This window comes from Impatiens glandulifera, chromosome 6 (assembly GCF_907164915.1).
Source record: "Impatiens glandulifera chromosome 6, dImpGla2.1, whole genome shotgun sequence".
In the NCBI taxonomy this organism is placed as follows: domain Eukaryota; kingdom Viridiplantae; phylum Streptophyta; class Magnoliopsida; order Ericales; family Balsaminaceae; genus Impatiens; species Impatiens glandulifera.
Window position 1 is genome coordinate 53,574,172 of NC_061867.1, and position 11,965 is coordinate 53,586,136.

The 11,965-nt window shown below is 27.1% G+C and overlaps 2 protein-coding genes across 2 annotated transcripts; both read left to right on the forward strand.

Annotated features, from left to right (window-relative positions):
• The first annotated feature begins 1,847 nt into the window (after nucleotides 1–1,847).
• On the forward strand, nucleotides 1,848–3,898 carry LOC124943897 (LOB domain-containing protein 18-like). Its single transcript, XM_047484354.1, has 2 exons — nucleotides 1,848–2,150; nucleotides 3,644–3,898. The coding sequence occupies exons 1-2, from the start codon at nucleotides 1,848–1,850 to the stop codon at nucleotides 3,896–3,898; spliced, it is 558 nt and encodes a 185-aa protein (XP_047340310.1).
• Nucleotides 3,899–10,665: 6,767 nt separating this feature from the next.
• Nucleotides 10,666–11,965, forward strand: LOC124943898 (LOB domain-containing protein 18-like). The gene is made up of 2 exons (XM_047484355.1): nucleotides 10,666–10,956; nucleotides 11,783–11,965. The coding sequence occupies exons 1-2, from the start codon at nucleotides 10,666–10,668 to the stop codon at nucleotides 11,963–11,965; spliced, it is 474 nt and encodes a 157-aa protein (XP_047340311.1).

Sequence of the window (11,965 nt, forward strand, 5' to 3'; positions counted from 1 at the left end):
TTAATGTCTACAAATTTTTTTAATTAATTATTTAATTTATTTAAGCTCTATTATGGATAAATGGATACAACCTTTTTCTAATATTTTTAAATATATTTATTCAGAATTTAATAAATATAACATTTATCTAAAATATTTATTCAATTATAATAAGTCTATAATTTTTGATAAATTATTTTAACGACTCGGTATTATTTGAAAATTTTCTATAAATTAGGTGGATAAGTCAAATTCTAATTTCTACAATATTATATATATATATATATATATATATATATATTAATTTATAAATATTATTTTGGTATATACCCATACCCATATACCGAATTTTTTAAATCTCATAAATTTAGCATACCGATAATTTCGGTATCAACACCATATTTTACCAGTTTTTTCCGTATAATAAAAAAAAATATATTTTTAATATTTTGCAGTATGATATTTTTGATATACCAAAAATATTGATAATTTTCTCATTCTAGGCAGTAAAACCTCAAGAAACATAGTTTTTTACCTCGTTTTTTTTTATATTTGTGAAGAATTAAGTTATGGAATTTTAACTAACGTCGACTTTTTTTTATTCTTTTAACAAAAAATAGTTTTATATATCTAGTGAAGTCTAAATGTTGGTTCTTCATTTCACATTATTCAATAAGATAGTAAGTTATAGGACAAGCTTATCTTTCTAAAAACATTTTTGAAGAAAAACGATTTAGATCAAATTTTTCGGGGTTGGAAATTGTACATATCATCTTATAAAAATATATAATTTAAGTTGTGATCTTATTTAGAATCCAGTGATGAAATTCTAGTATTTTAGTTAGTTAATGTAATTTTTTGTTTACACATATAGCTTCACTTTTGTTAACTTATTTGTGAATTATTTTCTCAAACATCTTTTTATCTATTTTTTTAAACAAATGTTTGGGGTAATATGAGAAGACTACAAAATAAAAGGACAACCTCACACATTTTTCTTTTTTATTTATAGAAGAGGATTTATTTCATTTTATTATTAAAAAATGTACAATTATGACTCACCAATTAATCAATTCCAAGCAATCATTCATTCATTTTAATAAACAAATTATAAAAAATAAAATTCAAACTCAAAGATGATTGTGTGTCTTCGTAACCTTATCAATTTCAATATCTTATTTCTTTATCAAGGATCCAATTCTAGTGAGTATTTCTAATAACTTGTTTACTACTATTTTCAATTGTTTGAAGAAATTTGATAGTCAATTTGACTTGGTATTTGACTTGGTATGATTTGCATAACAACGTGAAATAATCGGTTAGCGCATAAATCAAGAGTAAGAATAATTCAAGTTTTCGTTAGTGAGGCTTGTTCGCATGTATTATCTTTAGTTTAATATTCGTGATGTTAGCCGAGTTGTGATTCGAGTTTTCAATTCCATCTATAGAGAAGCTCAAGGATTGACGAGGTTTTTGTTTGGCTATTTTGGTGTTATTTTTATTTTCCCTTTATTTTGATGAAAAGCGAGTTTTTTAAAATGATTTGAATTAAATTATTAAAATATATTTTTATTATAATTTACACGTTATAAATTTAAAATGAAAGATATTATAATATTTTATAATTAATAAATTAACTCATGGTTGAAATATAGATGTGATAATATTCTTTATGCTAAAAATCTACAAATAATTAATGTTTAATTACAACTATAAACTAAAATTTCATTTTTATTACTCTATTTTATAAGAAAAAGAACTCTACCAACCTTCACCAATTTAAAAATCCACCAATAAGTTCTATCATTATTTATCCTAAGCTTTTACCCAAAAAAAACTCCAACTTCTCAACGAAAAAAAGATAATCAATGAGTACCAAGGCCAAATCCCGCACTGGAATCATTGTTGGGCGATGTGGAGCCTGCAAATTTATGCGACATAAATGCCTCGACAACTGCATTTTCGCACCTTACTTCGAACATGATCAAGGAACCGCCAAATTTGAGACCGTTCATAAGATTTTCGGAGCAAGTAATGTTAAAAAGCTTCTAACGAATATTCCGATCCACAAACGAGCCGATGCCACTTTTACTTTATATTACGAGGCTAGTGCTCGTCTCCAAGATCCTATCTATGGTTGCATATCTCAACTCTATTGTCTCCAAAATCAGGTACTTATGTATTTAGATACTAGCATTTAACCCGTGCATTTGCACGAATAATAATATAAAAATAGTGAAAAAAAATTACGGATAACATTTTTTATTTTATTTTTAACCGTTTTAAGTTTATGGGTGAGTCAACCCACAATCCGACCCAATTATCCATTTACTCAACATCATTACATATTAGTTAGTTAAAAAGTTGAACTTATATTAATATTAAAACGTCCCGCGTTTATCAAATTTTGTGTTGAATTTAAAATATAAAGTCTTTGTAGCCTAGTTGGTTAAAGAGTTGTACTTGTTTTGTTAGGTTGTAAGTTCGAAACATACCTCTAGCATTTTTAATTTTATTTTTAACCGTTTTAAATTTAAAAACGGGTCAACCCACAATCCGACCCAAGTATCCAAATTAACCACAGCTCTCGACCCGGCAATCCGGACACTTTAAAAATTAAGCATCATTATATATATATAGATTAGTTAGTTAAAAAGTTGAACTTATATTAATATTAAAACGTCCCGCGTTTATCAAATTTGGTGTTGAATTTAAAATATAAAGTCTTTGTAGCCTAGTTGGTTAAAGAGTTGTACTTGTTTTGTTAGGTTGCAAGTTCGAAACATACCTCTAGCATTTTTAATTTTATTTTTAACCGTTTTAAATTTACAAACGGGTCAACCCACAATCCGACCCAAGTATCCAAATTAACCACAGCTCTCGACCCGGCAATCCGGACACTTTAAAAATTAAGCATCATTATATATATATAGAGATTAGTCCTAACATAAGTTTATTAATCATGTCAATTAGAAACAAATTACAACAATAATTAGGTCAAATCTTTTAACAATAAATTTGGGTGTAACTATATATATCGTGATGTTATATGTATGTTTGATATTGTAAAATAATTGTTTATGTCTACTATATTCGTTTGACATCTTTTAATGTTATATTTTTTTTAACATAATTTCTAAATAATATTATAATATTTTGAATTTATTTAATTCTTTTATCTCATACAAACATCCCTTTCATAAATACATTATTAATTAAAAAATATATTTTTACAAAATAATCGTTTAAAAAATAAATAAAAAATCATGTCACAACAAAATAAAAAATATTATATTAAATTATGGTAATACTCAAATTCTAAAGTGAAGTCAGTAATGTCATAGTTTCTCTCATATATATATATATATATATATATATATATATATATATATATATATATATATATATATATATTATTTTTATTTTATTATTATGATTAATTTTTGAAATAAACTAACATAATAATATTGTCATTCACATTGAACTTTATATTGATATATTTTATGTACTATTATCTATTCTCTTCTCTTAATTCATTTTATTAGAAAATTTAATTTTAACTAGCAATAATTTAGTAGAAATTCTCATTAATTAGTAGGCTTTTGATTTGATTTAAATTTTGAATTATTTAATACATGTTTTAGCACATGAATTATATATATAGGTCATAACTCTACAAGCTGAGCTTTCGTCCTTGCAAGCCCATGTAGCCATGCAGCCGCCACCTCAGCCGCCACCTCAGCCACCACCTCAGCAAATTCCGCCGTCTTCTCTGTCAGTGTCGGACTTCCCTTTTGCTGGTGGTGCCACCTCTGACATGTCACATCTCGCCGGAGCTCCGGTGGCCAGCGGTGGTGGGGAAGAATTACTGTTGAAGAATCAAGGATCTGACCCAAGCATGCCACCTGGCCCTAATTGATAATTACTATTGATATCCCTGAACTATTTGACTAGCAGGTCACTTTCTATTTCTAGTCCTACGTGGCATTTGGCAAATAATTATTAATTTTCATGACTTTGTAATTTGTTATATTTTCTGAACTTTGTTTCTGAATAACGCTAATAGTAAATTGAATACTTTATTTATTTATGTAAGCTTAGAAATTTCATATATTATGATTGTCCCATGCATTTGTATTTGTAGTGGTGCCTTTATGACCATAGTAGTTCTGATTCTTTCCGAGCCCTCAGTTCATTATGAATCCATATTAATTGGTAATATGGATCCCAATTTTGAAGATCTTGTACTAAAAAAAAATTGGTGCTTCGCAACTATTTTTGCAATAAAAATTGTCCACAGTAATTGTCTTAGCATTAGTTCGAAACTCCGCAACAACATTTGTAAGTACCGCTAACATTGCAAATATACGTTGATTTTTATACTAACTGTTTCAACATAATTTTTTCTAAATTCAGATGTATTGCCGAAAATTTATTTTTTCTGAAACTGTAACAAACTATGGTTAATATATATATTGCCATAGGATTTGCAATATATGTTTTTATTAATAAATAGAATGTTTTATAATAGAAATTCCAATAAAATGAATCTATTAACAATAAAAGTATATTTAACATAAATTGTAATAACGTATAAAATTATGAACTGCAATATGTTTTACAATAGCAATATAATAAATATATAAAAATGAAGCAATAAAATCAACAAATACTGCAATACCTACATTATTCATATTAAAATGTACATTCAACAAAAACTGTATTGGCTTATAAAATTATGTTACGCAATACTCTTTGCAATAATATATTAAATTTCGTACTACAATAATCTTCGCAATATCTATATTTATAATTTGCATAATCAATTACAAATATATCTGCAATTCGATTTGCATTATTTCGTTTGAAATTATATTTATATTTTTGTATATTATAGCATTATCATTTGCATTATACATATAAGAAACGGGTGTAGGTCCCCATATATTATTATTTGCATTATACAAATAAGAAACGAGTATAACAGTATTAAACATAAGAAAACAATTACTATTAATATATCAATAACGATATTAAACATAACAAAATCGTTATTATTAATATATCAGTAACGGTATTAAACATAACAAAATCGTTACTAATACTTTATTAGTAACGATTTTACCTTTGTTAAAGTCCTTACTGCTGTTAATATCAGTAACGGTTGTGTAGCCGTTATTAATATGAGTTTCAGTAACGATTTTTGAAAGTCTTTACTAATACTAGAAGAGTATCAGTAACGCTCATTTCTGTAACGAATGGTAACGACGATAAATGTTGTTATAGAATGTCATCAGTAACGGTTTTAGAGCTTTTAGTGACGACTTTTGCCTTTACTAATACTCTTTTTTTTACTAATGGTAACAACTCTAGTATTTCTTTTTTGAGATCCTTTCTAATATTTAAGATACTCATATATTTTTATTTCCAATAATAAAGTTTTACATAACTGAACTGAAGTTCAATAGACTTTAATTCTAGAATCTGACCATTTTTCAAAAGAATTTTCATCCTTTTTTTGCTCATATGCCATAACTTACAATGTCATAACTCACCGTTCTTTGAGTCATCAACAATACCAGTAATGGTGTCTCTACATTTTGAAGTCATGTATAACATTCCACTTTTGTGACCTCGAGTAAAAACTATTGATTCTTTAGTCATCTTCCACGAATCATTTTCACAACTGAAACTTTGTAACATAAATCAAATTGTGCATTTGACTAAGAATGTGTCTCACCTTATTAATCTTCCAAACAACCGTTTGTCATCTTTAATTTAATACCTACATGCCCATAATATCTAGTGGCTTGTCATCTACAAGATAAACTTTCCTACAGTTTCCAACCACGTAATTCTATATTAATTAACTGTGAGTAGTAGTGTGGAAATACACTCCCAAGTCCAAAACTCATTAATCTATCGGGACTATCAACTAACATAAGCAACGCATTAGTGATAGTTTCTGTAACTGCATTGACTTGATTATTTTTATCATCACCGATCTTCTTCGGTGCTTTGCAGTTCTTCTTCAAGTGACCATATTTATTACAATTCCATCAAACAAATGTCCTCCCAAACTTGGACTAACTCCTCATATTTCTCGGCATAAGTTTGCTCTTACCTAGATTGATTTTATCATTACCTCTAGCCCTATTTTCAACCTTCAATCGTTTCACCATAATCAATTTTATGAACCTCTTCAACAAGAATTCGATCTCTAACTTCAATAAATTTAAAATTTGAATTCCCAACAGAGTTACTAATTGTTGTCATCATAGGTTCCCAACTATTTGGTAGAGATGCTAATAAAAAAGGGCACTCACTTCGTCCCAAAATCAATCTCAATAGATAACAATTGATTCACAATTCTATTGAATTCGTTCAAATGAGTAGTGACAGAAATATCATCAACCATTCTTAAGTAAAAAAGTATTTTCATTAAATGTATCTTGTTATTAGCACATTGTTTCTCATACATATCAGAAAGAGAGCTTTCATAAGATTTATAGTGGTCTTCTCCTTTTTTTTACGTTGTGAGCAACAATCTTGGTTAGTGTCAATCAGACAACTCCCAAAACCTGTCTATCTAGAAGTTTTCATTCAGTTTCATTCATCTTCTCTGGTTTCTCACTCAAAGAAACATTAAGCTTATTTTTGTAAAGGTAATCTTCAATCTACATTCTCTAGAATACATAATTTGTTCCATTGAATCTTCCAATACCATGTCATATACTGCATTCTCGCCTTCCATCGTTTCAAATGCTCCGATCTTGCCTAACAACTCTGATGCCAATTGTTATGATTTGGATGCCCCAAATTCGACCTGTTTGAAATTATCTATTTAAAGCGCAAGAAAATAAGAACATAAGAAAATAAAAATTTATAATGATTCACTCAAATGAGCTACGCCCACTTTAGCCGCTATTAGATTTCCCTATGAAGAAGAAGGAATACAAAGTTTTGTTTCACACTGTTTATCTCTCTAGAATTATAATTTCATTTGTAAAAATCTTAACAATAAAATATTTATAGGGTAAACATTCGGGTAATGAAACCTAAATAACTCCGAGTCATGTTCAAACCTAAACACAAACTCAATTAATTTTAATTAACTTCTTAGAATTTATTACAAGTGTATATAATAGGAAATTTTGTCCTTATATGATAGAACACATAAAAAAATTATCTTTCCATCTTTTATTTGTCAAACACTATGAAAATATATCAACTGCTCAAGTGAGAAGTTCGAGTGAATTTGTTTAGTAGTTTTTAGTAAGTTTATTCTATTTGTTTGTTTACAGGAACAAAAGTGGATAATGGTTGTTCTTCTTATTGTTCTTATATATTTATGCTACAGAGTCGATAATACTAATTTATCATTTTCTCGTTTGGGTGTAATTTTGTGCCTTGCCGATCATTTTTAGCTAGAAAGATGGTTGCATAAAGGACTTATGATTCATACATTACTAATTGTTTCAATAACATAATTGTTTCAGCTATATGAATATTTATAGGAATTTGAAATTATTTATGAGTTTCAGTCTTTCTATTTCCCTGGCTTATTAAATCAATAGTATGGTTGATATCTTTTCTAGATTTTATCCTTGTGGAATCCGGATGTCTCTTGCATGTGACATCTAGAAAATTCTATGAAGCAGTATTCAATTTTTTTTTTCCTCTCATAAGCATTTAACTATGGTTCCTTAATTTGATTGCATGTATTAATTAGGAAAGAGTACTTGGCCAAATATTACCATCCTCTTGCATTTAATTAAGGATATGTCATTGCACACTGTTGAGGATAGGCTTTGTTTGTTCAAATTCTTGGTAAGAATGTTTATGTTTATACACTGATTCATTGTCCATGTCTACTTGCTTATTACACGAAAGGTATATACATTCATGTTTTTATCTTTTCCTCCACGTCTCAATTGATGATACACTATGTTCTCCTGTAATTGTATTGAAGTTTATTTGTCAAGTGAATACGGTTATTCATGTTTTTGTTTTTGTGTGTAATTTGAAATATGTTCTCCTGTAATTTGAATTGATGATACACTAGAATTCAAGGACTCGATGGCTGAAGGTGTGAGTTGTTTTCATTTTGTTCTTTTTATGTGTTGAGTACTAAAATAAGATTGGAGGCTAATGTTATTTTTGTGAAAAAATTATTGATAAAAACTATTGAGTCTCACAATTTGTTTTTAAGTGAATGTTTTTTTTAGTTAATAAATTTGTAATTAACACTTTTAAAATATTTTGTTAATTATTTTTTTTTAAATCTGATTATTAAAGTGTTAAATAATATAATTGATAATTAAGAAAAATATGTAATTGTAATATGAGAAATAATTAAGAAAAGTAAAATTTTAAATAAATATATTATTTTTCGACGAATATTCCTACGGATTATCCCAAACTTTTCGACGAATATTCCTACGAAATTATCATGAACTTTCCGACGAGTATTCCTACGAAATTATCACGAAATTACCTATGGAAAATTTCCAATGAAATATGATATTTAATAAAAAAATATTTAAAATACAAATTTCATTTTTCCTTTTTCAATCAAGGCTCTAACCATGTCTCTAGACGTTGAATGACTATCCTAGAGCACGGTGAACAAGTTTCAAATGGGAAGACGAAACTCCCCATAGATTTGATTTCGCGTTTAGAGCCTCCTAGCCGAAAACCAACGTTTTGATTTTGGCGAGGTCGAAGATGGAGCCAACTTGCCCTCTAAGCAGTCCAATCCGCGCTTCGCTTGATCTACCTACATGCCTCCTCCGCGTTGACCAGAGTCCAGACCACATTGACCCCGCCCCAAACCGGATCCAAGCCAACCCAGACATCTCTTGAAATGTGCCTGGCGAACCGACAGTGCACCCCGCGCCTGGTCCAAGGCCATCTTAGGCTTGCTTGTTTTTATTTATTTTAAATGTTTTTGATTTTTAAAAAACTTCAAACTATTTTTTAAAATCTGAAAAATAGTAAATGTCTTTATAATATTTTTAGAACATTAAATTTTTTCATTTTTTTTAATTGATATTTTTCATGTACCATTTTCCACAATTTTTGACATTAATCGAATATATTAATATTCATTTAATATTTAAAAAAATGTTAAATCTAAATATATATCTAAAAAATTAAAAAAATAATTAGATAAATAAAATGTGAAATTCAATTTTCTATATAGTCAAAATCTTGTGATTTAAAGACTGTTTTTAGAGGACACCGATGATATAGCGTAAAAGTCCTTTTTGGAGTGTCACCAAACGTCAAACTATTTTTTTTTTAAATTATGTTCTTACAGGTAAGAATTTTTATTTATTTAAAATAATCAAGTAACGACACTAAAAATTAATAGGCTAACCCTTTAAAATTAGTTTTCTACAAAATAGTTTTAAATTTTTCACTTTAATCAAGTTTATCATTTCGGTTACTCGTCTCTTTTATAAAATTTGAGTTTCTTTTATAAAATTTGAGTAAGGTATGAGATTTGATTATTGGAAAAAAAATGGTTTACCTAAAAATTAGGTAAAATTAATTTGAAATTAATTTTTAATTAATCTTTTATAATATAAGATGAAGAAAACACATCAAAATATCATCACATCACTGATCACACCAGCTTACAATACATATTATGTTTTATAATTTTGTCCTTAATTTTCCTAATTTTAATGTAATTACAAGGATGTTTTATTTATTTTTTTATTTGTAGTGAACCACAATCCATTGTTGTATTTTATGCACTATAAACCTTTTTTTATCCATCACTTGTTTAATAAAATAATTTTACCTTCAAACAATAAAACTTGTCATTGATAATCAAAAATTAAATCACAAATTCAACTTAGCTATGATAATTCCTTTGTGTGTGTATTGAGGCTCCTAAGCAAGTGCAACTATTGCAAATATGATTAATTTGTTAGTATTAGGTTGTGTTTCCTTAGGGTTATAAGACCTGTTATAATACATATTATATCCTATGTAAATTAGCATAATTGTTTGGTGTGATTTTTTTTATATACAAATAGAGTATTAACCTATATAAATTTTACATATTTAGAAGTATAACTTATAAGCTTCTTAGAAGCTTTTATAAACAAATAATAATAATATAATTTTTATATATATAGCTTATTAATTATATAATTCATTAAATAGTTTTAGTAGTAAAAGTAAGTACTTAGGAGAACAAAAATTACAAGTTTAAAATTTTACTTAAACGTCCTAACTTAAAGTCAAAAGACGAAGTTCTAGTACGAAACAAATTTATTCACGCAAACAACTAAAAGTTCTATGTATCGCCTTGTGTTAACTTTTATTCGAGTTTACATAAAGTCTTTTTTTTAAATAAAATTGTTTGTGAAAAGCTTTTTTTAAATTATTTAAATAAAATTATTAAAATATTTTTATTTAAACTTTATAAAAATAAAATATAATAATATATTTTAATTAATAAATTGATGATGAGAATATTTTTTATGAAAAGAATCATAAAATATAAAAATAATTAATGTTTAATTACTATACTAATCTCAAATTTTCTTTTTCTTCACTTTACAAGAAAAGAACTCTACCAACTCTTATCAACCTACTTATAAATTCTGTTATTGTTCATCTTAATTTTTTACCCAAAAAAAACTCCTTTCACAAGAAAAATAATCAACCATGAGCATCAATACCAATTCTAAAATCAGAGCATGCGGAGCCTGTAAATTCTTGGGAAAGAGGTGCTTAGATGAGTGCATATTTGCACCTTATTTCGATTCCGATGAAGGAACCGCAATTTTCGAGTCCGTTCATAAGATTTTTGGAGCCAACAACATTTCCAAGCTTCTAACCAATATCCCGATCGAAAAAAGAGCCAATATCGTTTTCACTGTATGTTTGGAGGCTGAGGCTCGTCTCCGAGATCCTGTCTATGGTTGCATGTCTGAGATCTATGCTCTCCAAAATCAGGTACTTATTTATCTATGATTTATTATGAATAAATTAATCACGAAAACTAGAAAAAAAATCAAAACAATTACTATGTCAAATCTTCTACAAATATATTTTCGCAATTATTTGTTTTATTTATGTTTGGTTGTAGAGAAAAATGGTTTTAAAATTTATATGAACTGTTGGTTTTATTTATACTTGTGAAATAATTGTTTACTTAATGATTTTTTTTTAAAAATTAATTAGATTAATTATCATCTTATCATTTCATTTCTTGATAATAGAACATATATATACTATATTCATTTGATATTATCTTTAACGTTGTTATATGTAATTTCTTTGACTTCACTTTTAGCTATTATTATAAAATTTTGATTTTATTTGATTCTGTAATCTCATAAACGTCACTTTCATAAATATATTATTAATTAAAGAAAAACTTTTCTTAAAAAAAACCGTTTCAAAAATAAAAGTTCACTTGACGACAAAATAAAAAAAATATATATTATATTAAATAATAGTAATGTTCAAATTTAAAAGTGAAGTCATCTTCTCTTAAGATAGTTTTCTCACATATATATTTTATTTTTAAGTTAATATTTAACTTTTACATAAACTAACATATATAATTAATTATTATTCATACATTAACACAACTTTATATGGATATATTTTATTTACTATTTTCTTGTCTATTCTCTTAATTCATTTTATTGGAAAATTTAGTTTTAATTATCAATAATTTTAAGTAGATTTTTTTTTTTTAAATTTGTATGCTTTTGATTTGATTTTAATTTAAAATTTTTTAATACATTTTTGTTGACATGAATTATATATATAGATCATAACTCTAGAAGCTGAGCTTTCTTCAATGCAAGCCCAAGTAGCCATGCAGCAGTCACCTCTCTATGAGTTTGATCTAAATCTTGGATCATCTCAGGAGGCAGCCGATCAGAACACTTTCGCCGGAGCTCCGGTCGGCGGCAGTGATGCGGAAGAGTTTGCTAGGGAGTTCCCTAATTGA

Bases quoted from the DNA above. Each gene is read 5' to 3' on its own strand.
- LOC124943897 (XM_047484354.1), top strand. From the start codon at position 1,848: ATGAGTACCAAGGCCAAATCCCGCACTGGAATCATTGTTGGGCGATGT. The intron at 2,151-3,643 runs GTACTTATGTAT...TTATATATATAG, and splicing joins TCTATTGTCTCCAAAATCAG to GTCATAACTCTACAAGCTGA.
- LOC124943898 (XM_047484355.1), top strand. From the start codon at position 10,666: ATGAGCATCAATACCAATTCTAAAATCAGAGCATGCGGAGCCTGTAAA. The intron at 10,957-11,782 runs GTACTTATTTAT...TTATATATATAG, and splicing joins TCTATGCTCTCCAAAATCAG to ATCATAACTCTAGAAGCTGA.